At 41.3% G+C, this 27,999-nt stretch overlaps 2 protein-coding genes across 3 annotated transcripts; both read left to right on the top strand.

The window, feature by feature from the left end:
- Nucleotides 1-6: 6 nt before the first annotated feature.
- LOC132414384 (myosin-8) lies at nucleotides 7-25,315 on the top strand. Its single transcript, XM_069540088.1, has 33 exons — nucleotides 7-868; nucleotides 1,562-1,705; nucleotides 1,791-1,947; nucleotides 4,304-4,331; nucleotides 4,432-4,540; nucleotides 4,624-4,716; nucleotides 4,851-4,914; nucleotides 5,579-5,677; nucleotides 5,769-5,872; nucleotides 6,254-6,392; nucleotides 7,481-7,599; nucleotides 7,677-7,826; nucleotides 9,327-9,497; nucleotides 10,392-10,701; nucleotides 10,810-10,877; nucleotides 12,516-12,603; nucleotides 12,689-12,806; nucleotides 13,167-13,290; nucleotides 13,382-13,518; nucleotides 15,003-15,258; nucleotides 17,018-17,260; nucleotides 17,353-17,529; nucleotides 17,606-17,751; nucleotides 17,836-17,926; nucleotides 18,013-18,402; nucleotides 18,830-18,956; nucleotides 19,291-19,409; nucleotides 19,536-19,732; nucleotides 20,890-21,073; nucleotides 21,158-21,323; nucleotides 21,419-21,543; nucleotides 22,484-22,567; nucleotides 25,268-25,315. Exons 1-33 carry the CDS (start codon nucleotides 659-661, stop codon nucleotides 25,313-25,315), a joined length of 4,785 nt encoding a protein of 1,594 aa, XP_069396189.1. The 5' UTR covers nucleotides 7-658.
- LOC138413890 (myosin-8) lies at nucleotides 25,124-27,999 on the top strand. 2 transcript variants are annotated; one of them, XM_069540089.1, is made up of 5 exons: nucleotides 25,124-25,311; nucleotides 25,395-25,565; nucleotides 25,750-25,854; nucleotides 26,420-26,515; nucleotides 27,735-27,999. In XM_069540089.1, exons 2-5 carry the CDS (start codon nucleotides 25,401-25,403, stop codon nucleotides 27,882-27,884), a joined length of 516 nt encoding a protein of 171 aa, XP_069396190.1. In that variant the 5' UTR covers nucleotides 25,124-25,311; nucleotides 25,395-25,400; the 3' UTR covers nucleotides 27,885-27,999. The 2 variants fall into 2 exon arrangements, with proteins under 2 accessions (XP_069396190.1, XP_069396191.1); XM_069540090.1 differs by having other exon boundaries at nucleotides 25,124-25,565.

Genomic DNA, 27,999 nt, shown 5'->3' with positions numbered 1-27,999 from the left:
CTAGAATGACAAGAATTTAGTATGGGGTTTTTAATGACCCACCGAGAGATATAACACCAAATATCAACATAAAGTAGATGTTAAAAATAATTATTTGGCTTATGAGAGAAAAAATGGCCACCTAAAAGGCAAAGATGTTTTCGATAGCTTGGAAAATATCAATCTCCATTTGCACAAAACAAACTTTCCCTCCTAACTCTATGATTGTCCTGGCAAATGGCAGATGCAAACATTATGCAGAAGGAAAAGTGGGGATTAAAGAATGACAGTTGCTATAAAACAATCCATCAACAACAGTCTTAGCTATAGATATTGTTACAGTCTAGAGAATAAAACATGCAAGGATTCCGTTCTCACTCAGTTGTCGATGCCCTAGCCCTGAAGATCAAGACATGCCATCTGGGAAGGACATTTTCAAAGCCCTGAAAGTGCAGCCTCAGACTGCAGTCTCATTCCAAAGCAGCCCTGCGCTAGAGTTACTGTATGAGAACCACTGGTCAGCAACAGCTTGGAAGAACAGTTACAGCCCAGGCAGGCGATGGAGCCTCAACATTTCTTTCATTTCAAATCCTAGCTCACATGTATAACTTCCGGTTTCTATGTCTCCTCTCCCTGATTTTTTCCCCAAGGCAAAATTCTCTCTAAATAAATCGCAGCCATGAGTGCGAGTTTGGACGCCGAGATGGCTGTTTTTGGCGAAGCTGCTCCCTACCTTCGAAAATCGGAAAAGGAGCGGATTGAAGCCCAAAACAAGCCCTTCGATGCTAAATCATCAGTCTTTGCGGTGGAGCCCAAGGAATCCTATGTGAAGAGCATCATACAAAGCAAAGAAGGAGGGAAAGTAACTGTAAAGACAGAATGTGGAGCAGTAAGTAAAAACATAAGGAGAAAATACTCCCCGCCCTATTCCTCCACCTCCTCGCTTCAAGTTGAAGCCTTCCTTGCTCAGAATCTCTAAGCCTATTGCCAATACAGACACCCTTCTGGTCCATTAACAGACATCAGATCTGGGAGGTAAAAGAAATTCTCAGCAGTAACCTCATTTCTCCCTTTCCCAACTATCCAAAGGACTTTAAAGCCACTAGGCTTGGCCTCCAGCATCTTCCTTCAATTCCTCACTTCCCAGCCTAAATCCCCAAACTTGGGAGAAATAAAAACTAGCTTCTCCTATCAAAACAATTACTATCTAATTAGATAAACAATGTATTAATATCCCCATTACTTCCCCCCAAATTGAAGTTTCTTGTAATAAATGGCCAGGAAAAGTGAAAATTTTAACCCATTTAAGTAAAATGATATAAACTGATAAATAAACCTGGGACAAGGAAATGTGGGAGGACAAAAGTAATTTTTAAAGAGTAGTACGTATTCTAGCTCATCAGAGGAAACAGATTTTCTTACCATCAAACGCTAAGATGAATGTATTTTCATGCCTTTATTTAAAGGACACCGAATAATATAATGGAAAGTGTCCACAACTGTAGTCTTATAATTAAAGCAGATAAACATAAATCCTCCCTCCAACCATTAATACAAACTTGTCTCTTACTTTACTTGCCAGACTCTAACTGTCAGAGAAGACCAAGTCTTCCCCATGAACCCTCCCAAATTTGACAAGATCGAGGACATGGTCATGATGACCCACCTGCACGAGCCAGCAGTGCTGTACAACCTCAAAGAGCGTTACGCAGCCTGGATGATCTATGTGAGCGCCTTTCAACATCTCTTTATTCCACCTATCTCTCCAAGTAAAAACAAATCCCACATGTTGAATATTCTGATTTTCTCAGACCTACTCGGGCCTCTTCTGCGTCACCATCAACCCCTACAAGTGGCTGCCGGTGTACAACCCTGAGGTGGTGGCTGCCTACCGAGGCAAAAAGCGCCAGGAGGCCCCGCCCCACATCTTCTCCATCTCTGACAACGCCTTTCAGTTCATGCTGACTGGTGAGTGAGTGATGCATCTATTTACAGAAATGTGGAAATAGAATCTTTAACAAACAAACAGACTTTGGGCTTTGATTACAATAATACATTGCAGCCACATGGGGCTTCACTGCTTTCAAGAAACTTTCAGAGCTGTAATATCACATATTCTTCCCTGCAGCCATTCTATAGATGAGTAAAGTGAAGCTCACTGAATTCATTGACCTACCGAAGCTAACCCAGCTGGTAACCAGAAGCCTTGTTGAAATAATTAGTAGACCTCTGTAAACATATTTGTTGTTGCTTTCTCACATTTTTTTACTTTCTGATTTGGACAGAAAAAAAGTTCAAGTAGATTTCTTTTAAATATCCACATCTACAGCAATCAAGGAAAACAGTTACCAGCCATAGTGGGAAAGCTTTGTGAATTCCTTATCTTTAAAAGACACAGCTAATATCACTAGCCTTTGGGGTAGAACAGGAGTAAAGAGCGAGCCATGACTTTCCTCTCAAAGATTTTGAAGCATTTTCCTACAAGAATAGAAGAAAATAGAAATCCCTCTTTCTTTGAAAATACTTTTTTTTAAGTTTTTTTTTTTTTTTGACGTGGACCATTTTTTTTTTTAAGTCTTTATTGAATTTGTCACAATATTGCTTCTGTTTTGGTTTTTGGCTGCAAGGCATATGGGATCTTAGCTCCCTGACCAGGGATCAAATCTGCAACCCCTGCGTTGGAAGGCAAAGTCTTAACTACTGGACCACCAGGGAAGTCCTGAAAATATTTTTTAAAAATTATATCAAAGTCTGTTATTCCTGTCTTATCAAAGCATAAACAAATGGCTTTGATGCAAAATGTAGGCCCAAATACAGCATGAAAACCTTTTATCGGCACACACCAAATGTACTGCCTTCGGAAATATTCTAAATTCCTGAGTTTCCTGTTCTTCCATGAGATATTAGAAACTGGAGAGGATTTTGCTCCTTTTTGTTTTTTTATTTGATTGTTTTTATGCACTGTTTTTAAATTGTCTTTTAAAGGAGAAGAGGGAAGAGAAAGGGATAAAATAGGAATCTTCCATTACAAATTGGCCAGCAGTTCTACAAGGCTATCATACCAGGAACCTGTTCTTTGGTTGTCAGCAGAAGCTAGCTACCTTCCAGAAATTATCCAAATGTGGGCTCATTCCAGAGGTTTTAACACTTAGCAGTTGCATTTACACTGCTATGTACACCACCACCCCTACAGAGGTCCCCACTCCCCCAAGTTTTGGGCCTGCTCCGAATTCAAGATTACTTATCTCCAAACATGATTTTTGTAAAAAAAAACACCCAAAACTGTGGCATTTGACCGGTTAGAGACTAGAACACTGTTTTCTTATCTATGCTCCCACTAGATGTGATATGATCTTTCTTGATTTTTCTTCTATTGGAAAAAGAAATCAATCTGAGTATGTTCCAAAATCTGTCTCTACTTCCCTGAATAGAGCTTTGAAGTTCTCTAAAGTCTATATCTACATCTAAATAGCACCCAAATTAGCATCTATTTCTCTGAATAGATTTTTTTAGATTTGAGAATGCTCTAAAATCTATATCAGTATAGAATTAAAGATTTAACAAATCAGAAAATTGGTATATATCCAACATATCAGTCATATAACTAGTGACAATTTTTGTTTTCATTACTTAGAAACGTGTATAAAATAAAAAGGAAAATAAGTAAATGAACACCAACATTTACAATTCCAGATCCCTTCCTTTTTTAGTATTACCAGCTGTCAAATTAATATGAAAAACCGGGAGGAGGCCAGGTAGCAGAAAAATATATAAGCTGGAAGTCAAATAGACCTAAACATCTTGATAAGCTATGTAACTATTAGAAAAGTCACTTATTTCTCTCTGGGTTTGTTTCTTCATCTGTTAAATGAAACTTCAAAATTGTATGATTCTTACTGAAGTAGTTACAGATGAAATTATATGATGCCTGGAATTTTCTTTAAAATAACCAAGTGAGTTTAGGATGGGAGTACAGGTTATACAAAGTTGGCCAAATAATAACTGTTGAAACTGTATGTATGATGGGTACATAGGAGCTCTTTATACGTTATTGCCTCTACCTCTGTATACGTTTGAAACTTCCCATAAGTTTTAAAATTAATAATATTTTAAGAAGAAACACATGATTCTTTGCCTCTTATTTTCACAAATTTTACTCCAAGAGGCAAGTACTATCTGGGAGCTACACACAAAACCAAGATCACAGGCAACATCTTCAAAATGTTAAAAAGGATAAACTGATTAATCTTTACAGAGTCAATAATCTTTGTATTGAATGCGTACTAGTTTTAAAAAACTGATGGTCTTGATTTCTCTTTTACAGATCGTGAGAACCAGTCCATCCTGATCACGTATGTGATTTTTTTCTTCTTCTCTGGTTTGTGGTGATTGTCTTAGATGTCGACAATGTGAGCTGTAGCTCTGATCTCTTCTCTGGTTTCTGTTTGACAGCGGAGAATCTGGGGCAGGAAAGACTGTGAACACGAAGCGTGTCATCCAGTACTTTGCAACAATTGCAGTTACTGGAGAGAAGAAGAAGGATGAAACTGGCAAAATGCAGGTGGGTCTGACAGGTGTGTCAGAATCAAGACTGGCAGGGCACACAGGAAGCCCCAGATGTGAGGACTGCTCTTGCCTTTACAGGGGACTCTGGAAGATCAAATCATCAGTGCCAACCCCCTGCTGGAGGCTTTTGGCAACGCCAAGACTGTGAGGAATGACAACTCCTCTCGCTTTGTGAGTCTCTGGGTCACAGAAGGGTTTTCTCAGGCCTTAAATGCCCCAAAAGGCATGTCTGAGTTATTAACTCAATCTCTTCTTACTCGTGTGCTAACAGTTTTGTATGTAACATCATCTTTCTCACTTGCAAGGGTAAATTCATCAGGATCCACTTTGGTACCACAGGGAAACTGGCTTCTGCTGATATCGAAACATGTGAGTAACAGGACCATTGAAAATCAAACAGAGAAACAAGTGATGTCATTTGCAGGGATATTTTGCAACACTTGTTGAGCACTGAGCCTGCTGGCAGTGTTGCCCGGGAGCTAATGCCAGACTTATCCATAATCGCTGTGTGCTCTATTCACCTCAGTCTCAGACTGATGGCTCTATAACACATTCTGCAATTCCTGCCTCAGAAGCAACTATGACATTTTCTCCAGGGAAAGCAGTAGGACTATCTATGGACTCCTATGAGTTATCTATAGGCTTACAATACATTTCTGTGATTTGCTCTTGATCTGGGCTTTGGTAGGTGTTTCCAAGGTAGTCCCTCACCAAAGAATCTAAGGTGATCTGAGGAAGGAGGGGATATTAAGGATCAATTATAATACAGAGGTCATCCATGTGCAAAGTTGATTTTTACTAGAGCATGCATACTTCACTCTCTGCTCTTAGATGGTGAGAACCTTGAGTAATTGCCATACGTATTTGGAATTCTTACATGTAGTACCAACAGGATCGATCATCACGTTGAAATCTCAATGGAGCCTAACGTAATTTAGGCCCCAATTTTAGCCAAAGACACTGAAGTTCATTTAATATCTCAGCAGCATTGATATTTTTTTCTAATTCAGTGTCTATCTCCCTCTCTTTCCAGATCTTCTAGAAAAGTCTAGAGTTACTTTCCAGTTAAAGGCAGAAAGAAGCTACCATATTTTTTATCAGATCACTTCCAATAAGAAACCAGATCTGATTGGTAAGGATGAACTTAAATTCACAGACAAAAGTTAATATTTTTGTTAACAACTTCTAATGTAAACCATACACCCTGAATTCTATGCACCCAGACATGCTCCTGATCACCACCAACCCGTATGACTATGCCTTCGTCAGTCAAGGGGAGATCACAGTCCCTAGCATTGATGACCAAGAAGAGCTGATGGCCACTGATGTAAGACACACACTCACTTTTAAAAAATCCATTATGGGGCTTCCCTGGTGGCACAGTGGTAGAGAGTCCGCCTGCCGATGCAAGGGACGCGGGTTCGTGCCCCGGTCTGGGAAGATCCCACATGCCGCGGATCAGCTGGGCCCGTGAGTCATGGCTGCTGAGCCTGTGCGTCCGGAGCCTGTGCTCCGCAACGGGAGAGGCCACAACAGTGAGAGAGGCCCACGTACAGCAAAAAAAAAAAAAAAAAAAAAAAATCCATTATGTATGGAAATGACAATAGCAACCACACCATAAGTGTGGTTACCTTAGAATATAGTGTAAATTCTCCAAAATATGTTAGTCTCTTCTGCCCTAACTTTGTCCTGTCATTTCTCCTGGCAGAGAGCCATTGACATCCTGGGCTTTACTCCCGAGGAGAAAGTGTCCATCTACAAGCTCACAGGGGCAGTAATGCATTATGGGAACATGAAATTCAAGCAAAAGCAGCGTGAGGAGCAAGCGGAGCCAGATGGCACCGAAGGTACCAAATGAACCTCCATCTGGGTTTAAATTAGAGAATACAGCAAGAAAAAAACAGGTTATTCTAAACTCACATTTCCTTTGTAGCTGGACTTCTGAGGGGCATGTACACATTTACACACACTGCATGCTTTCCTCACCCCCTTTCCCTCCTCACATCTCCATATCTCCATCTTTCTATGCAGCCCAAATGAACCCTAACAGCCACTTGTAAGGATATATCTAAAAAGCACAACCTGGGGCCAGATCATTAGAGAGGGAATGAGACAGAACCGTGAGCTTGCTTTGCCTTAGCAATGGCGAGAAAGTATATAGGATAACTTGGCATATTGGTCTATTTCAGCACCAGCTGGGCAAACCTGGTGGAGGGATACAGGGTCTTGCCCAAACACAGAGCTGGGGTTGGAGGACATCTGTGCACATGTGTGTGTGTGTTGTCTGCATTTAACCCTCAGACAATCTAGGCAACAAGATAAAAAAGAAACTGAGAAAGAAAAATCATATACTCTATGTATGGAAAGAACATGGAACTTACAGGATCTACCACGGAAGCTAAAGTTATCTGCTCCTTTAAGCCTTTCCTGACCACCCTGGCTCGACATTCTCTCTCCCTCATTTACATCATAGTCATTGACAAAATTTTAGAAGGGGACTCTGTAGGAATCATGCACTAAAATTTAATCCTCACGTTTTCAGATAAAGAAACTAATTCGCTGAGGTTAAATTGGGAGGAGCTAAATTGAGATAAGGTGTATTTATCTTACCTTCCACCCCCACCTACTGTGTCTTAAGAGCAGGGACTCTGGCTTTTGTGTTACATAAATTATTTCCATAAACACTGGACATATTTTTATTGTTGTTAAATTTCTCAGGAGTTGCTTGCAACAAATCACCAAAGGCCAGTGTAACTGACTGACCATTTATTAGCAAGTATATGCTCTAATATACAGAGAGCCTCACCTGATCTTCTCTAGAATTATTTAAAGCTTTCTATTTAAATAATAACGAAAGTGGATGGAGGAAAATGGAAAGACTACCTTGAAGAAGTATCTGCTGTTAAACAACATTCCTTGAATTGTGTCTCTGCAGTTGCTGACAAAGCTGCCTATCTCCAGAGTCTGAACTCTGCTGATCTACTCAAAGCCCTTTGCTACCCCAGGGTCAAGGTCGGCAATGAATACGTCACCAAAGGCCAGACTGTGCAGCAGGTAAGTGCACAACCTCAATGAATCACACACATCCCAGGCCTTTCATAGTGCCAACAAACATTACTCTGTCCATGAAGGTGTACAATGCAGTGGGCGCTCTGGCCAAAGCCGTCTACGAGAAGATGTTCCTGTGGATGGTCACCCGCATCAACCAGCAGCTGGACACCAAGCAGCCCAGGCAGTACTTCATCGGGGTCTTGGACATCGCTGGCTTTGAGATCTTTGATGTGAGTTTATCTTCATATTAATAAAAAGTGGGAGAAAGGCAATTTGGGTTTTGATATACTGAGTATTATTATTCATTTACACTTGTAGTGTCTACATTGCTTTCTCCAGCATGGCACCTAGGACGAAATAGCTAGGAGATAACTAGATAATAACAGAAGTAATAATAATAGCTAACATTTATCACGAAGCCTGTATTTCTGGCACTCTACTAAGCACTTCAGAATGTTACCTCATTTAATCCTCACAACGACCCATGAAGGAGTAACTAATATTACTTCTAATTACATGTGGAGAAACAGATGCAAGAAAATCAAAACACTTGCTAAAGATCCTCCAGCCATATAAGGCAAAGCCACGACAGGAACCTGGCTATGCAACGTTTGGTCCATACACAAGGCACCTCCCGTGGAGGAGAAACGGCCTAGAGGTAGAAGCGCAGTGACAGTTCATAGTCTTCCCTCTTCCAGATTCATCTGACACACACCATTTCCCCTCTGGGCCATCAGCTTTATCATCTATAAAATGAGGGTGTCAATTATTATAAAGACTCCATCAGGGGGCTTTCCTGGTGGCGCAGTGGTTGAGAGTCCGCCTACCAACGCAGGGGACACGGGTTCAACCCCTGGTTCTGGAATATCCCACATGCCGCGAGCAGCTAGGCTCGTGCGCCACGGCTGCTGAGCCTGTGCTCTGGAGCCCGTGAGCCACAACTGCTGAGCCCACATGCTGCAACTGCTGAAGCCCGTGCGCCTGGAGCCCGTGCTCCGCAGCAAGAGAGGCCACAGCGGTGGGAGGCCCATGCACCACAACGAAGAGTGGCCCCTGCTCTCCGCAGCTGGAGAGGGCCCGTGGGCAGCAATGAAGACCCAACACAGCCAAAAATAAATTAAATAAATAAATTTTTAAAAAAAGACTCCATCAGATCTTCAATTTCTATACCACATCAGGTCCCCCCTTTCACAGACCTGACAATGAGGATTTACCAAATGGTTGGTATGAATAGAAGAGCAATTAGCCTATTAATTTCACTCTGCACATCAACTAAAGGTCTTAAGAAAAGCTTTCCTTAATAATGTGACGCCAAAAGTGAAAATGTGACCTTTATCTTGAATTGGGGGGGGGGGGTGGTGGTAAAAGAAGTGAGGCTTTGCAATGAATTACTTTCACCCTTAAATCTGAACCATAACTCATAGGATCATGGTTATACTTTTAATGCACATTTTTGCCCATGCAGTCTTCAGAGGTGGAAAGAGGTAGATTCTACCAGAACTCTTGCTATGTGATTGACAGCTGTGCCTTTAAATAATGCTCAGAAATCATGAAAAGGGTTCATGTCAAAAATGATCATTTTTTCCCCTGGGATTTCTGAAGAGACAACAATCAGTTTAAACTTTATTTCATTACTGTATTCCATATATTTTCGATAAAAGATTTTTCTTCAGTAATGAATTCTACTGCTATAAAAATCCACTTAATGTTGGAAATTTGGTTTTGTGCAGTACAACAGCCTGGAGCAGCTGTGCATCAACTTCACCAACGAGAAGCTGCAGCAGTTCTTCAACCACCACATGTTCGTGCTGGAGCAGGAGGAGTACAAGAAGGAGGGCATCGAGTGGGAGTTCATCGACTTCGGGATGGACCTGGCCGCCTGCATTGAGCTCATCGAGAAGGTCCGCTTGACTTCTAAAGGAAACCCGAACTGAAAGGATAACTTTCCCAAGTGCCTTAAGCAACTCCAGAATGTATTACTGTAATCTTAACTAGACTGATATTAGAACAAGTTAGAAAATTACTTTAGAAATGACTTTCTCTTTTCAACTTTTACGTAAGAAGAATCAGAGAGTGTTTAGCTTCACTATGTCGTAATAAGTTCTGTTCTAACACTGGCTCAGATCCAAGTTTAAAGCAGCATCTCTATTGAGATGGTCTGTTTCACCAGAAGAACTACCTCATTTGTTCTAAATCTATCTCCACTATGATCCAAGATGTCAACAATAGAAATAACTACTTTCTAAATCAAAATTAATGCACAGGTAACACAGCTAGGGCTTATATCAAAGGTAATCTGTTTGGAAGTCAAGAGTCAAATTGCTATGCTTCTTCATAATCTATCTTTAAGGGATTAAATGCACAAAATGTCTTAAATAAGGTTTACATGATTTATACCGTTAAGTTATTGCATATAAAGTAAACATCCTTCTAAGTCAGTAAGTCCTTTGCATAGAAAAACAAAACTCTGACAATAGATTAATTCACCAAAAGGGGGAAAATGTGGTAATCACAGAACATTTTAATAAGTCGCCCCCACTTATGCAGTGCTGACATTTGGAGTTTATATCCAGCTACTCTTTTAATTGAAAATAATGCTATGGATTGAATGTGGGAAAGAATGGTGGAAAAGTCATTCTAGTGACAACAAAAAGACCTCTTTGAGCTATGACCCTGGTTTACTTTATAAATGTATTTAATTAGGAGTGCTCATAATTCAATCAAATGACAACCACTGTGTCTATATTTTTTGAGACAAGATAGGTTGACACCAATGTCTACTTTTCTGAATTCAGCCACTGGGCATCTTCTCCATCCTGGAAGAGGAGTGCATGTTCCCCAAGGCCACAGACACCTCCTTCAAGAACAAGCTGTATGACCAGCACCTGGGCAAGTCTGCCAACTTCCAGAAGCCCAAAGTGGTCAAGGGCAGGGCCGAGGCCCACTTCTCACTGATCCACTACGCGGGCACCGTGGACTACAACATTGCCGGCTGGCTGGACAAGAACAAGGACCCCCTGAACGACACTGTGGTTGGGCTGTACCAGAAGTCTGCAATGAAGACTCTGGCCAGTCTCTTTTCCACATATGCTAGTGCTGAAGCCGGTACTTTCTGAGCCCCTGATCTAAATTAACCTATCCCCACAGAATGTTCACATACCATTCCAGTCTCTGGGATTCTACTTTCATTGATGGGTTTTCTTTTTATCTTAGACAGCGGCGCAAAGAAAGGTGCTAAGAAGAAGGGCTCTTCTTTCCAGACTGTGTCAGCCCTTTTCAGGGTAAAGTACAAATTTAATTCGAAAGATCTATTCAGTTCCTATGACTTATCATAATTAGGATAAGGATAAAGGATTTAGAATAAATTAGGAGGGAGTGGAGCGTTAATAGGAATGACTTCAGGTATTCCTTCTTTGTCAGGGCACAGCCAAAGCAATACTCCTCCTGTAGGGCTGAATGGTTTACCTCTTACTCCTTACTATGCTCATCTAATGTATTCAGGAATTCCAAAATGCCCTTAGAAGCTTTCTCGCTATATAATAAGGCCGATTTTTAAGGAAGCACAGCTGAACTTCAAAGGTCTCCCTGTGGAAAGCCACCAATGTTGCCCTTTGAGAATGTTCCTGAGTTCCCCCCTTGAGAATTGAGCCCGAGACACACCCTTTAGGACATCCTTCCACCAAATCACATCTTTGTCCTCCGAGATGGATTTAATTTTTTCTAATAGCTGAAAATTATCTAAAGCCAAACCTAGTGATTTAGATGGATGATTAAGATAGAAAAATATCTCTTAAGAATAACAGTAATAATAACATTACTGCAAATAATGTGATTCTCTTAGATGGCTTAACAGCTGGCTCTTCTACAGGGGAACATATGGAGCATCTGGTCTAATGGCTGCTTTGTCAGGATTTCCGTGGCTAAGTCTCGTTCTTTTTAAGACTAAAATGCAGATACTATGTATGACCTAAACAAGAAAACAGCCCTGTTCTTTTTTTCTCACTACCAATTTGCATTATTTCACCAAATATGCCCGTGTTTCATCAACTTATCCTTGTACATAATTGCAAGATTAGAAACTCACATTACTTATTTTGTTTATTTCCTAATAGTTAACTGAGATATGAAAAATAAAGCAACTCTGCCTTCTCAACGAATATACCTAAGAAACACTGAGAAATAGCTACTTGCTAGTTTTCTGTGGTGGAGTAAAACACCACTGTGTGTCATAGTCAGTTACTCTATTTCTGGAATAACTCCCCCCATATGCTCCAGACTGTGATCATTCTCAGGTACTCAAGATCCACTCACACAAGGTCATACAGTCTTATGATTTTAGACTCTTCAGAAAAAAACAAAACAGAACAAAACAAAAACCAAGAGGTTACAGGTCCCAGGGAATAATACACTCAAGGAAGGAATGGCAAACATTGGGACAGTGGCTAACCTAGGTTACCACTGTAAACTACTACTGTAAAAAATATTAGCACTGAAAGAGATGAAAGAGGCCTTAGAGGTAATCTCAACTATTTTCAGATGAGGCCCAGAAAGAGAAAAGGGATTTTATAGAGTCAAGCAGCTCATTAGTGGCAAAGTGAGACTGTAGTCCTTTGTCTCTGATTCCCGGTCAAGAATACTTCCTGTGTGTCAAGGCTACTGAATTTGCAGTTTGTTTACAGGATAGATCCTAGGTGTCATAAATGAATACCAGGGAGAGCTGCATTTCTTCCCAGCACTTTAGCCTTTCAGTTTTTGGCAGGCTAGAACTCTTGAGACCTTTAAAACACAGAGCAACTGAAGCCTCATAGACTTTTACCTAATATAGTTAGGAAAGTGCCTAGGTTCGTTCCATATAATTACCAAAAAAAGCAATCTGAAATAGAACTTTCTCATCAAGTCCCTTCTACCTGGTTTTCTAGGAAAATTTAAGTAAGCTGATGACCAACCTGAGGAGCACACACCCTCACTTTGTACGGTGCATCATTCCCAACGAAACCAAAACTCCTGGTAAGATCTAAGAGCATGAAATAATCACACAGGCACAGGTCTGAAAATTCAGTGCCCAGTAGTAAGTACTGTGATCTATTTTTAGGCGCCATGGATCATGAGCTTGTCCTGCACCAGCTGAGGTGTAACGGTGTGCTGGAGGGCATCCGCATCTGCAGGAAGGGGTTCCCAAGCAGAATCTTATATGGGGATTTTAAACAAAGGCCAGTCTCCCTCTGTCATATTTCACTGAATGCTGTGACTAACTAATCATTTTCACTGTTGCCCTCTGTTCATTGTTTTTATGCATCCTGCTTCGTCAATATGATGAAATTAAGTCAAATAATATAGTCTTGTGGTGCTAGAACAGAATACAGGCTAGAGATGGTGGCATTTCTTAAAAATAGGACAGAAGCATGCATTAGCTTGTGGAAAAATCGTATTGTTTTACTATCTGAACCTAAAAGGACAGTTGGATTTTCTACTTTTGCTTTTTCTCTTTTTACTGACTTTTTTTTGGTGTCGTTTGGTTTTCATATATGATCACACCTTCCTAATCATTCTTTCTTTCTTCGACTGAACAGATACAAAGTTTTAAATGCAAGCGCTATTCCAGATGGCCAGTTCATTGACAGCAAGAAGGCTTCTGAGAAACTTCTTGCCTCTATTGATATTGATCACACCCAGTACAAATTTGGACATACAAAGGTATGGCTGTTACTTACACCTGATCCAAGTCCTCTGCCATAGCTGTATCTCCTGTAGTCTAGGGATGATTTGTAACTTTCTCTTTCTCCAGGTTTTCTTCAAAGCTGGCCTGCTGGGTCTTCTGGAAGAAATGAGAGATGAAAAGTTGGCCCAGATTATAACAAGAACTCAAGCCATCTGTAGGGGATTCCTAATGAGGGCAGAATATCAGAAGATGTTGCAAAGGAGGTAACCATGCAGAGGATAAGGACTGTAAGGTCTCTTAGGGACTTTACCTCACTCTTCCTTATTCATTAACTCTTTCATCTTGTGGTTAATATGCACTTCTCACCAGTTCCGAACTCACTCTTACAACACATCAGCCTCTGCTTAACCCCTCACACTGGGATTCTCTTCAAAACGTCTCTCCTCCCTCAGTTTCGCCCTTTCATTCATCTCACATACAGCAGCAGGAATCGTTTGCAGTAAACACTATTTCCATCACACCGTATCTGTTTGCAGTTCCCCACGGTCTCCCACATCAAATCCAAGTTGCCTGTGTGTCTGTCAAGGCCACTCTCTATTCCCTACCTCATCTATCATCTCCCACTGCACACAGCCTTTTCCAGCCAGGCTAAACAATTTGCTTATCTCCTTCTCTCCTGTTTGCACAAGCGCTCCCCTCTCAGCCTAATTTATCTCTTTACCAATTCAAGACTTCCATTTCCGCCTCCTCTAATTAACCTCATCCAACCCATCCACCCAGCACTACTGCTGTCCTTAAACACACGTTTTGCATTCATTTTGCTCATCTGTACTCATTTACTTCTGTGGTGTAAGTGTTCCCAAGTCTTTTCCATGTGTCAACATTATGGTTTATGGCATGATATCTGCCTTCTCAGAGATATGGTTCTTATAAATTGGACCTATAGAAATAGAATCTCCATTTTAACAAGCCTGAAGAGGCACACACATTGTTATAAGGCAGGTAAACCTTGCCAGTCTATTGCTACAGTGTGCAGAAGGAATATCTCTTATTACTATTTTAAAATGTTATTTAAATAAAACAAATTTCGTAGCTCAATCCATGCTAAATGCTCTGCAGACATTAACAATCTAACTGAGTAGGTAAGAAGTAGGCATTTGAAAGGACTTGAGAAAAGCCAGTCTATTATGTGAAGAAACTAACAAAAGCTGTTTATGGAGTAGATAATTTGGCAGTGATTAAAATAAGAGGAGAGGTTTCAAGGAAAACAGGGTAAACCATAAGCTCAATTTAGGTGGGCAATTAGGAAAGCAAGCCATGCCCTTTCACAGGTCACATCAGGGTGCCAAAGGCCAAGCAGCACAATTAACTTACACCTGCCACACCCACTCCCAAGTCACTAATATTGTGATTTCTCAAATGTTCTTAAAATGGTATGTGTTGCTCATATATACAAAGGATTCCTCCTCTAAAGTCAGCTTCTTTGCTAATGTGACAGGGACTTGAGAACACAATAGTTCAGTATGAGCAGTGCACATTAGCAAAGTGGTCATACTGAGGACCGCTCTGAGTGTGAGGGTGTGTGTGTTGTGTGTGTGTGTGTCCTGCATATAAAATATACAGAATTTGACACATCACTTACATGGGGGGGGGCATTAAAAGGGGAGTTTGTATGTAAAAAAATACTACTAACAATAACATTGTCTCTAATGGATCAACCTACACTGATACTTTTCCGTCATTTCAGAGAAGCCCTTTTCTGCATCCAGTATAATGTACGTGCCTTCATGAACGTCAAGCACTGGCCCTGGATGAAACTCTTCTTCAAGATCAAGCCCCTCCTCAAGAGCGCAGAAACCGAGAAGGAGATGACCACCATGAAGGAAGAGTTCCAGAAAACCAAAGATGAACTCGCCAAGTCAGAGGCCAAAAGGAAGGAACTGGAGGAAAAAATGGTGACTCTCTTGAAAGAGAAAAATGAGCTGCAGCTCCAGGTTCAATCTGTGAGTACTCTGTGTGCTGAATGCACCATGTCACGGAAGCTTTTCTGGAATTCACATACACTCTGGACTTACAAATGGCCTTTTCTTGAAAAAGAAAATTTCTAGTTGCTTTTTTCAGTATTTCACTTAACTTTCAATATTCCTGTGAAGAAGTAAGGTACCAACTACTTCCAAATTGCAAATGGAAAATGGGAGATTGAAGAATTTATTTAACAATACCACAAATTTAACAGGCATGAAGGAAGCAGTTGAAAGGCAAAGCCCCCAAATCTCAGTCATTTTACTCATCTGCCCTGCCTGCTTCATCCCAGTCTTAAGAGCCCTATTTCCTGAATACAAGTGTATGAGATTGTATTTACACTCATAAAAGACAGTTATTCTTATTGCTCTCTGTATCTCTTTTCCTCAACCCCCAGGATTTAGCTCAATAAATTCATTTGCAGTTACTTGAACTGAACTACCACGGTGGAAGACAGAGCTAGTGATCTCTGTGATTCTTCCTGTGATACTGATCCTGAGTTCTCAAGGCCTCTGTTTATTGGTTAAAGAAGAAGTTGTAAGCAGAGTGGGGGCAGGCTTGGCATCAGCACTGTGGCCAAATACAACCTCCCATTTCCTTGGCCCAACAAGCCCAACAATGTCATGAAGAAATCTGTAAAAAAAAGGATAGTTTTCTTAAAATGTTTAAGCTATTTTCAACTTTTCCTTCTGATAAGCTCACTTATATGAAGGTTACATTTTCCCAATCACAGCCTCTTCATCTTAACCTCTTTTCATAGGTATTATCATTAGTCAGTGAGTAAATATATACTGAGTGTATGACTATTAAAAATAAAAGCAAAGGAACCCTCGAAGTCCTCATTATCAAATGTTTAAGCATTTTAAAAACTTAAGATATAAACAAACACTGAGAAGTTAAAGAAATTCCCCAGCCCAGAGTAATAAGGTCGTGGCTGAACTGATTTTTATGAGTCCTTTAATCATTTATAAAAACCTCACTGAGTTATGTAGTTTCTCAAAATTACAAGTTCTTATACAGTCTAATATTCATTTTGAGACTAATAGGTAATTCTTAAAATGGAAATGGAAATGGAAGCCCTGGGCAATTATACAGCACTGTTATGGTCTATCAGGGAGGTTTTGAGTATATGAAAAATGCTTCATGGAAATGTATTTATAGGCATAATGTTACGTAGTTTTTCTTTTTAAAATTCAATGTAGCAACTAGTTGTTTGAGGCAATCTGACTAAGTCAAAAATCTTTTTTTTTTTTTTTTTTGCGGTACGCAGGCCTCTCACTGCTGTGGCCTCTCCCGCCGCGGAGCACAGGCTCCGGACGCGCAGGAAAAATCTTTGAATAATATAGTTGAAATGCTCTTAGCAATCACTTATTCCAATCCTCTTTAATTACATGAGATAACTGAGGGTAAGAGGAGTAAATCAATTTGTGCAAGGTCATACATATGGAGGCAAATTTGGGACAAGAACCCAGGCTTCCTTTGGTCCTTCCACTCTTCTACACAATACTTTTTAAAATAGTCAATTGCTTCAATCCAGTCATTTTTCAGGCTAATTTGCTTCTAAATCTATAGTGCCATATCTAATTAGCTATGTTTCTCCAGACAATGGAATGATGTTCAATTAATTTATATTCATACTGAAAAATTCATTAGCATTCAGTAAACACTACTATTTTGTTGAAAGAACAAGTTCAAAATAAGCAACAAATTCTCTAACCAGCTCAGCAAATCTCTCCACAGGAAGCTGACGCCTTGGCTGATGCAGAGGAAAGGTGTGAGCAACTGATTAAAAACAAAATCCAGCTGGAGGCAAAGATCAAGGAGGTGACTGAGAGAGCTGAGGATGAGGAAGAGATCAATTCTGAGCTGACGGCCAAGAAGAGGAAACTGGAGGACGAATGTTCGGAACTGAAGAAAGACATAGATGACCTTGAGCTGACACTGGCCAAGGTTGAGAAGGAGAAACATGCCACAGAGAACAAGGTATGAAATACATTTGTATACAGCATATAGAGACTCTGCCATCTAACTAAGCTGCTTTAGAGCAGAGATAATCTCTTCCTTAATCTTTCTAGGTGAAAAACCTCACAGAAGAGATGGCAGGCCTGGACGAAGTCATAGCTAAGCTGACCAAGGAGAAGAAGGCCCTCCAGGAGGCCCACCAGCAGACCCTGGATGACCTGCAGGCAGAAGAGGACAAAGTGAACACCCTCAACAAAGCTAAAGCCAAGCTAGAACAGCAAGTGGATGATGTGTGTTTTTAATATCCATCTGAAAGGTTTTTTTTAATATACTTTAAATTTTTAACAAAGTTTATTTTCTCATTAGCTTGAAGGGTCTCTAGAACAAGAAAAGAAACTTCGAATGGATCTAGAAAGAGCGAAGAGGAAACTGGAGGGTGACCTAAAATTGGCCCAAGAATCCATAGTAGATATAGAAAATGACAAACAGCAACTTGATGAGAAATTTAAAAAGTAGGAACGCCAGAAAAAAAATTCTACGCGACATCATCTTTCAATTCTTATGGGCACTAATACACCTTGTTCTTCTGTCTAAAGGAAAGAATTTGAAATCAGCAATCTGCTAAGCAAAATTGAAGATGAGCAGGCAGTAGAAATTCAACTACAGAAGAAAATCAAAGAGCTGCAGGTGAGTCGTCTCACCTCCATTTGTTTCTGCACCCAAAAACACTGAAATTGAGGTGAGTTCATGTTAATGTGCTGTGTCACTGCCAGGCCCGCATCGAGGAGCTGGAGGAGGAGATCGAGGCAGAGCGGGCCTCCCGCGCCAAAGCAGAGAAGCAGCGCTCGGACCTCTCCCGGGAGCTGGAGGAGATCAGCGAGCGGCTGGAAGAGGCCGGCGGGGCCACTTCGGCCCAGATTGAGATGAACAAGAAGCGGGAGGCCGAGTTCCAGAAAATGCGCAGGGACCTGGAGGAGGCCACCCTGCAGCACGAGGCCACGGCGGCTACGCTGAGGAAGAAGCACGCGGACAGTGTGGCCGAGCTGGGGGAGCAGATTGACAACCTGCAGAGGGTCAAGCAGAAGCTGGAGAAGGAGAAGAGTGAGCTGAAGATGGAGATCGACGACCTTAGCAGTAATGCAGAGACCATTTCCAAAGCCAAGGTACCCAATACTGTCTTCAAATGAGCAGAGTTAATAACCTGTAAGAACCCTCATTGCTCTCTGGCGTTAAACATTGTTTGTAGGCAGTTTATAGCACTGATCTAAAATTTTGTATTCTAATATATTCCATTTTATTTCATTTTTTTTAAATGCTGGATATAATCTGTTAAGATTATTTCAAAATCTACTTTGTCAGTGTCAAGTATCATTGGGATAAATGAATGAGTTCCAACAATGAGCACTTTGGGGAGATTACGCACCCGTCATAGCTGAATCCTAGCATGCTCCACAGAGTTGGCGCCATCAGTTTCTACTCACACTTGACGTAAATTTATTCACTCTAAAAATACTTTAAGAATCCAGTGGTAACTTTTTTTTTTTTTTACTGTATTCAATGTCTCATCTTTCATGGGTACCTGTGCCGCAGGGAAACCTTGAAAAGATGTGCCGCGCTCTAGAAGACCAAGTGAGTGAACTCAAGACAAAGGAGGAAGAGCAGCAGCGGCTGCTCAGTGACCTGACGGCTCAGAGAGCGCGCCTGCAGACGGAAGCGGGTAGAGATCTCCCTCAGGCCCGCGATTATGGCCTAGACAAAAGCAATTCCGGGGGTTCTGAATTAATAGCAATACTCCCATATTAGAGGGGAGTAATCAACTATAGGAATTTACTGAGTGGGTTAGAAAAAATTTAAAAAAGCAAGGAAGAATCAGCAGACTAGTTTATTTGTTACACTACAATAGCAATACTGCTTTTTAATCTAGCCAGTTCTGTAACAATATTTATAATTAGATAAAGTATATATTTGTCATGTACGTATAATTATATATACAAACTTTAGGCTTGTTTGTTTATGCCATAAACAAATTCCTTTACTTCGGTAATTCTTAGGTGAATATTCCCGACAATTGGATGAGAAAGATGCTTTGGTCTCTCAGCTTTCAAGGACCAAACAAGCATCTACGCAGCAGATTGAGGAGCTGAAATGTCAGCTAGAGGAAGAAACTAAAGTAAGTTTTACCAAAAGTATTCTTGACTGATCAAATCTAAACATATTCAGTTAGGTTCTCCTTTAAGTGTGTAAGTTAAATATCACTGAAGAAATGAATTAAGTCACTGAACTCATACCTCCACAGGCCAAGAGCGCCCTGGCCCACGCCCTGCAGTCCTCCCGCCACGACTGTGACCTGCTGCGGGAACAGTATGAGGAGGAGCAGGAAGCCAAGGCTGAGATGCAGAGGGCGCTGTCCAAGGCCAACAGCGAGGTGGCCCAGTGGAGGACCAAATACGAGACGGACGCCATCCAGCGCACGGAGGAGCTGGAGGAGGCCAAGTGTGTGCTGTGAACTCTAGAGGAGGGACATGACATGGTTTCCTAGCTGCCCAGCTCAGCAACTCCCAGAAAACAGCTGTGATGATGATAACAAAAGCAGAAGCTACCCTAAGTGCATGCTGTGTGTCAAATACTATCGTATATTAACTCATTTCGTTTTCTTAGCAACATTACATTGCATTATTATTCGTATCCCTGTTTTACAGATGAGGAAATTGAGACTGTGAGAGGTTAACCAACTAACACAAGAGCATATGATTAATAAATAGTACAGCTGGGATTAGAACCAGACATTCTGATTCCAGAGACCACCTTCTTAAGTATTGTAGTACAAAGACAGATCTCTTAAAACTCAGGCTGGAGGCCATCCGAACTGTGCATAATGTTCATAGTTAGTCTGAATAAAGTAAAGCCTTAGTCTGGGTACAGACCAAAGGAGACCTTCAGGTAGATCTTCCAGAGCATCAGGGCTAAAGGTTTTTGTGTACATTAGGCATGTATAGTTGGCACACAATTGGGAGTAAAGCAAGAACGTAGACAATTCAGAAGGAATAAAAAGAAGAACCCTGCCTTTGCTTAGACTACCTGAATTATCCTGATTTATTTATCCATTCCTCTCAGGTGAGACTGACCAAATATATATTATTAGAAGAAACTGACTATTTTTCTCTAGGAAGAAAAGTATATAAAATAAAATGGAAAGTCTGAGAAAGCAAAAGAATATGCCCAGTATATCTGTGACCAATAAAATATCTAGTTAGTCTCAAATCCTTTTTGGAATGAGATGAGATCTAAATCAATCAATAGAATTGCCCTGGCTAATCATTCTCCATACCGTACTCAATCAGAAGCCCTGAATATCCTGAAATCATATGCTATAAGATACATACACACAATGTCTGTAAGATACATACACACAGTGTCAGCTCCAACAATGGCCTCTAACAATTCAACAACTAAAAGGACTTGAGTCCAGCTGTTCACCGCTTTGGACCTTTTCACAGTTTAATCCATCTAGAAAGCAGTACTGGCTACCACAGTTTTGAAAACCATGCTACTTGACATTGTAGAAAAAAGGACTATGAAAGGGGGCTGAGGAGTTGAGCACTTGCCCCTGTTCCTGACCTCTCTCCTTAACTGCCTGGCTAACTTTTTAGGAAGAAGCTGGCCCAGCGTCTGCAGGAAGCTGAGGAACATGTAGAAGCCGTGAACGCCAAATGCGCTTCCCTTGAGAAGACCAAGCAGCGGCTCCAGAATGAAGTGGAGGACCTCATGCTTGACATGGGGAGGTCTAATGCTGCCTGCGCAGCTCTCGATAAGAAGCAAAGGAACTTTGACAAGGTGGCCCAGCCTGCTCAAACTCCATCGATGTTTTACTTAGTCTCCCTTTCTCCTTCCATTAGCTGACAATGTACTGCTTTTCAGGTCCTATCAGAATGGAAACAGAAGTATGAGGAAACCCAGGCTGAACTTGAGGGCTCCCAGAAGGAGTCCCGTTCTCTCAGTACGGAGCTGTTCAAGGTCAAGAATGCCTACGAGGAATCCCTGGAACACCTTGAAATGCTAAAGAGAGAAAATAAGAACTTGCAGCGTGAGTGCTCTTGAACTTCCCCACCCTATATGGCCCTGGAAAGACCTTTCCATGTTATATCAGTCTGACCACTTCTCTCTTCTGTTCACCCACAGAGGAGATTTCTGACCTCACTGAGCAGATTGCTGAGGGAGGGAAGCAAATCCATGAACTGGAGAAAATAAAGAAGCAAGTGGAACAAGAGAAATGTGAAATTCAGGCTGCCTTAGAGGAAGCAGAGGTACGTATATTGATGTTGTGGGGGGAAAATCAAAGATAAACATTGGTGGAAACACCACTGTTTTCATTGGGCAATGGTACTATGAGATGGATCCATTATTACAGAGCAGGTGAGAATCTGAACTCATATAACCTTTATGAAGGGCAATTTGGCAATAGTTATCAAAAGTCTTAAAAATGTAATAATATGACCTATCAGTTCTATTTCTAAGAATCTATCCCAAGAAAATTATCCTAAATGGAGGCAAAGTTTAAACACAAGATGTCCAATCCAAAAACAAGGTAAAGCAAACTATAGAACATCCGTATGATGCAATTTTCTACAGCCATTAAATGTAGTTAATATGGGGAAATATTTATGGTAGAGGATAATTTTTAAAGCAAGACACACATTTGCATATACAATATAACTTTATCATGTATAAATATATATAAATAGGAAAAAAACTAGAAAAAAAATGTACCACATTAAAATTGTGCCTCTAAGTGGAGGAAAAATAGGAAAGTTTTGTTTTTATAAATTACCCCACATTCTACAATGGACACATTTTTGTAATCAAAATTATATATATGTTTTAAAACTGAGAATTTCTACAACAGGAATTAGTATATCACGTGAACATTTTAATTTATAGAACGGGAGAGAATTCCTGTTTACTACACATAAGTTTAATCATATAATTTTCGTTACTACTCATATGAATAATATTTGTATAGCCCTTTATACTTTACAAAGCACCCTTATTACAGAGTTGCCCAATAAAGTCTATGACTGAATAAATGGATGATTTACCTAGTAGGGTCCTAGAGCTCTTTTATTGTACTTTGTAATATTAGACAAACTGATATTAGTAAGAGTTTGGCTCACAAGGGAATACCCTCCAAATATTCATTTCCCATTATTAATTGATTATTAATTAATTGATCACTGTTTTGTTAAGGCATCTCTTGAACACGAAGAGGGAAAGATCCTGCGTATCCAGCTGGAGTTGAACCAAGTCAAGTCTGAAGTTGATAAGAAAATCGCTGAAAAAGATGAGGAAATTGACCAGCTGAAGAGGAACCACATTAGAGTCGTGGAGACCATGCAGAGCACGCTGGATGCTGAGATCCGGAGCAGGAATGATGCCCTGAGAGTCAAGAAGAAGATGGAAGGAGATCTGAATGAAATGGAAATCCAGCTGAACCACGCCAACCGCTTGGCAGCAGAGAGCTTGAGGAACTACAGAAACACCCAAGGGATCCTGAAGGTAGATGGGTCCACATTAACAGCCCAGACAAGTCAGGGAAGTGACCCATCCATCTCCCATTCATCACAACACCTTCTTGTTACACCATCTTTTTTTTTCCTTTTAACAAATTATACAGTTCATAGTATGGAGGTAGCTAAAAATAAATACACATAGAATATATATTTATTTTTGGCTGCTGCAGGCGGGCTTTCTCTAGTTGCGTCGAGCAAGGTCTACTCTTCGTTGCGGTACGCAGGCTTCTCATTGCGGTGGCTTCTGTTGTCGCGGAGCACGGGCTCTAGAGCTCAGGCTCAGTAGTTCTGGCACACAGGCTTAGTTGCTCAGTGGCATGTGGGATCTTCCCGGACCAGGGCTCGAACCCATGTGCCCTGCATTAGTAGGCAGATTCTTAACCACTGTGCCACCAGGGAAGTCCGAATATATATATATATATATATATATATATATATATATATATATATATATTTTTTTTTTTTTTTTTTTTTTGTGGAACATGGGCCTCTCACTGCTGTGGCCTCTCCTGTTGCGGAGCACATGCTCCGGACGCACAGGCTCAGCGGCCACGGCTCACGGGCCCAGCTGCTCCGCGGCATGTGGGATCTTCCCAGACCGGGGCACGAACCCATGCCCCCTGCATCGGTAGGCGGACTCTCAACCACTGCGCCACCAGGGAAGCCCCAAATATATTACTTTTAAAGAAACGTTATATAAAAGAAAAAACAGAAGCCCAGAGATAAGCTATGATACGAGTGAAATGAAAAGACTTTGGCACCAATAGGCCTGAGGTTGAGTCTTAGTTTTGTCACTTACTAGCTGCCTGATTTTAGGCAAGTTATTATAACCTTTCAGAACCTCTGTTTCTTCTACAAATTAAGAATGAAACTACCCACCTCATAGGGTTACTTGTGAGGATGAAGTGAGAAGACAGATGTCAAGTGCTGGGTACAGCATATGGAAAATGCTCCATAAATTATAGATACTGGTGACTCGCACATGAAAAATAACCAGTTGATGGCATAAAACACAACAAGAATCAGTCTCCTGATAATCCTCTCTCACCTAAGCAGGTGACATCCCCATTTTCATGCTCATTCAAATGACAGGCCTGTCATTTCCCGTTCCTGGCACCAACCCATTCTTCCAGTTCATCTCCTGGGATGTGCACATCCTCTTCAGGGTGTCTAAGCCTTTTTATTAACTTAACAGGATACCCAGCTCCACCTGGATGATGCCCTCCGGGGCCAGGAGGACCTGAAGGAGCAGCTGGCGATCGTGGAGCGCAGAGCCAACCTGCTGCAGGCTGAGATCGAGGAGCTGCGGGCCACCCTGGAGCAGACGGAGAGGAGCAGGAAGACGGCAGAGCAGGAGCTCCTGGACGCCAGCGAGCGCGTCCAGCTCCTGCACACCCAGGTGAGACCCTCACATCAAACAAACGCTGGTGTACCGTAAAGTGACGACTCAGAATTATAATATGGAAGTACTCTATTTTTATAAATATGTGTATATTTAAAAGGATCGGGGAGATGCTTTAAAATATTAATTGCAATTACCTTGAAGTGATGCAATTATAGATGATTTTTTGCTGTGTGTTCTTTTTAAGATTTTCTACCAAAACGGGGCAGGGGTATTACTTTTTTTTATTTAAAAATAAGATTTGACTCTAGATTATTTTGAAAACCATGGTGTGGAATAAACTTGAATAAAGATATCTGTTGACTCCAAAATCTGAAAATGTTCCACGTAGTGTTTCTCATCAGGAGCACTTCCGCGTTCAGCATTGCTATGTCTACAGTCCCTGTGCCTTGCAGGACATTTAGCGTCACTGACCAGCCTGGGCGTTAAATGCAGCAGCACACCCTAGTTATTCTGACAACCAAAAATATCCACCCCCATACATTTCCAAATACCCACTGATATTGCTTCCCTTAGAGAACCACTGGGTTGAAATTTTAAGAAAGTGTTTTCGTAAGAGTAATTCAGTATTCCCCAAGGGAGCAAACCATTCAAGTTAACAGAGAATAGATTCCTTCTACCTGAGAAACTCTCAGTACCAGGCTCTCACAAAAAGAAATCTACTCTTTTCTAATATTTCCAACCTTTTAAGGACAGAACATTAGCAATGTCTGGTTGACATATAATTGAAAGAGCAATTAACTAATATAGACATTCTTGAACCTCCACGTCCTTATGCATAAATCAGATGGACATTGGGGCAGTGGCAGGGCGGGGGGAACCAACCGTGCAAATGATTAACATTTTGCACTGAACAAATATTTAAAGTTCAGTGAAATGTTGCCATTAGGTCCCCTGCATAAGCCAACGAGTAATACATTTGTAAAACCCCAAGTGTGCAAACTGCAGGTCTTGTAAATTTCCACTACTTTTAACAGAACACCAGCCTGATCAACACCAAGAAAAAATTGGAAAATGATGTTTCACAACTCCAGAGTGAAGTGGAAGAAGTAATTCAAGAATCGCGCAATGCAGAAGAGAAGGCCAAGAAGGCCATCACTGATGTGAGCAAATGAGCATTTGTTTCATGAAACTGTGTGTTACCTGCCATTACCAGGTTTATTATACTGGTTTATTTACTAATTAGGCGGCCATGATGGCCGAGGAGCTGAAGAAGGAGCAGGACACCAGCGCCCACCTGGAGCGCATGAAGAAGAACCTGGAGCAGACGGTGAAGGACCTGCAGCACCGCCTGGACGAGGCTGAGCAGCTGGCCCTGAAGGGCGGGAAGAAGCAGATCCAGAAGCTGGAGGCCAGGGTGGGTCTCTCAATCTCTCTGAATCCGGGAAGTGAAAACGGCACTCCCCCATCCTTCTCTCTTCTTGTATATTGGCTCCCATCCTTATCCTATGGCTGGGGACAGCCACCCAATATCTTCAGTAGGTCCTGAGTTAATTAACATCCCCCAAGACTGACTATATAAATATCTTTCTTGATTGTAGGTACGTGAGCTTGAAGGAGAGGTTGAAAGTGAGCAGAAACGTAATGCTGAGGCTGTTAAAGGTTTGCGGAAACACGAGAGAAGAGTAAAGGAACTCACCTACCAGGTAAGGGGAAGAGCTTTCTAGAATATCCAGACTTCCTGCACAAAGGGAAACTGAAAACCGGGTGACTATGTGGTACTCACAAATAGCTACATATTAACTTGATATCTGTGTAAGGGGCAGATGGCACAATCACCTATCACAGATCCTTTCCTAAGCTAGGAAAATCAGGAAGGCCTTTAGAAAACAGTGTAAGTGAGGAAAGAATATAGGTTTCAAAGACAGATAAACTGGTATTAGTCCTGGTTTGGCCTCTCTTACTTTTATAAACTTGGATAGGTTACCTAACACTCTAAACCTTAATTCATCACCTGTAAAATAGAATAAAAACATCTACTCACCAGAGTAGGGAAGTAAGGATTAGAGACATGTATAACTCTCCAATATAGTGCCTGCACACAGTGGACATTTAACAAGAGTGGCTACTGTTAATACTATGAAGGAAGCCTCAGAGTTGACCACATTTACCCCAGGCCCACCTGCCATCATATCAAAGTGATTTACTTCACCACCTGTAGTGGGTTTATTTCCTTGGATTCAATGCAGACCATTTTTTTCAAACTTCCAGACTGAGGAAGACCGCAAGAATGTTCTCAGGCTGCAAGACCTGGTAGATAAATTACAGGCAAAGGTGAAATCGTACAAGAGACAAGCTGAGGAGGCTGTAAGTATCTTTAAGCCCTTGAGGGAAGAAGAAAACTTCTTTGAGGGTAGAAAGTGTATTAAGAGAATGTGTTAATGAGAAAGAAAGAGACCAAGTAAGAATATGTCATTCTTATTTTAAAAGAGATGATATAAACATGAATTTCCCCCCAAATCCTAATTATAGAATAAGACTTCAAGACATTTTTATTATTAAGCAATTTGTAGGGGTCGGGGGAAAAAAAGAAAATTCCAAATAACCCACCTTACTTGATAGCTGCAAAGAACATCCAGTAGAAAATCTACCACCATGATAAATATTCCTCTCCCTCTAGAAATGCACAAAGTCAACTGTTCTCAAAAGCCAAACAGAAATCTTTCACCCCAGCTGACTCCTTCCCTCACTACCAGTGTCATCAGCAGGGACTTATCCCTGCACATTCGCTGTAGCAAATTAGGATGCGCTGGAAGATTCTCCAGCTTCACTTTTCCTGGTTGTTCCCCACTCTCCCAGACACAATGTAGTGGGTAAGAGGTAAGAAAAGGGAACATGAAAGGGAGAGGCACGAACGGTAGTAAGTCCAACCAACAGAGGGCATACTTTCTTCCTATCCCCATCCCCCCACCCACAGCATCTCTGTATACCAGAGTCAAAATATATGGCAAAAACATTTCAACTGGCATTTTCCCAAAGTTAGAATTTGACTTTACATTTACTTTCTAACCCCTGTGACCAAGCGTACGTGGGTCTCTTCCTCCGTTCCACCCAGTCCATACATCATAAATAGATTTCACGTATACATGGGTTTGACATAATGAGCTTGTTTCTTCCATTTCAAAACTGTTTCTTCTTTCATTCTTTAGAGTGAAAAATGTAATTGAAGTTACAAGTTCTGTCTGGATTTTTTTTTTTTTTTTTGCGGTACGCGGGCCTCTCACTGTTGTGGCCTCTCCTGCTGCCAAGCACAGGCTCCGGCCGCGCAGGCTCAGCGGCCATGGCTCACAGGCCCAGCCGCTCCGCGGCATGTGGGATCTTCCCGGACCGGGGCACGAACCTGTGTCCCCTGCATCAGCAGGCGGACTCTCAACCACTGCGCCACCAGGGAAGCCCTCTGTCTGGATTTGAAATCAGATATGACAAACAAACCATAAGAAGGAAATATCTGAGTTGAGGAAATAATCCTGTTTGTGACAAGTGCAATGAGAACCACAAAGTCTAACTCTCACAACTTTTTTCTTAGGAGGAACAATCCAACGCTAACCTTGCCAAATTCCGCAAGCTCCAGCACGAGCTGGAGGAGGCCGAGGAACGGGCTGACATTGCCGAGTCCCAGGTCAACAAGCTGAGGGTGAAGAGCCGGGAGGTTCACACAAAAGTCAGTCCAGAGTGAACACATCTGCATGATACTGCCAAGGGGCTGAAGAAATGCACAAAATGTGCTATTTTGGGTCACTTGCTTTGTGATGTTTTTCTCTTAATGCTGAATAAATAAAAACTACAGTGAA

This window comes from Delphinus delphis, chromosome 19, assembly GCF_949987515.2.
Source record: "Delphinus delphis chromosome 19, mDelDel1.2, whole genome shotgun sequence".
NCBI classification, from domain to species: Eukaryota; Metazoa; Chordata; class Mammalia; order Artiodactyla; family Delphinidae; genus Delphinus; species Delphinus delphis.
This window is presented reverse-complemented; position numbering and strand designations above follow the sequence as displayed.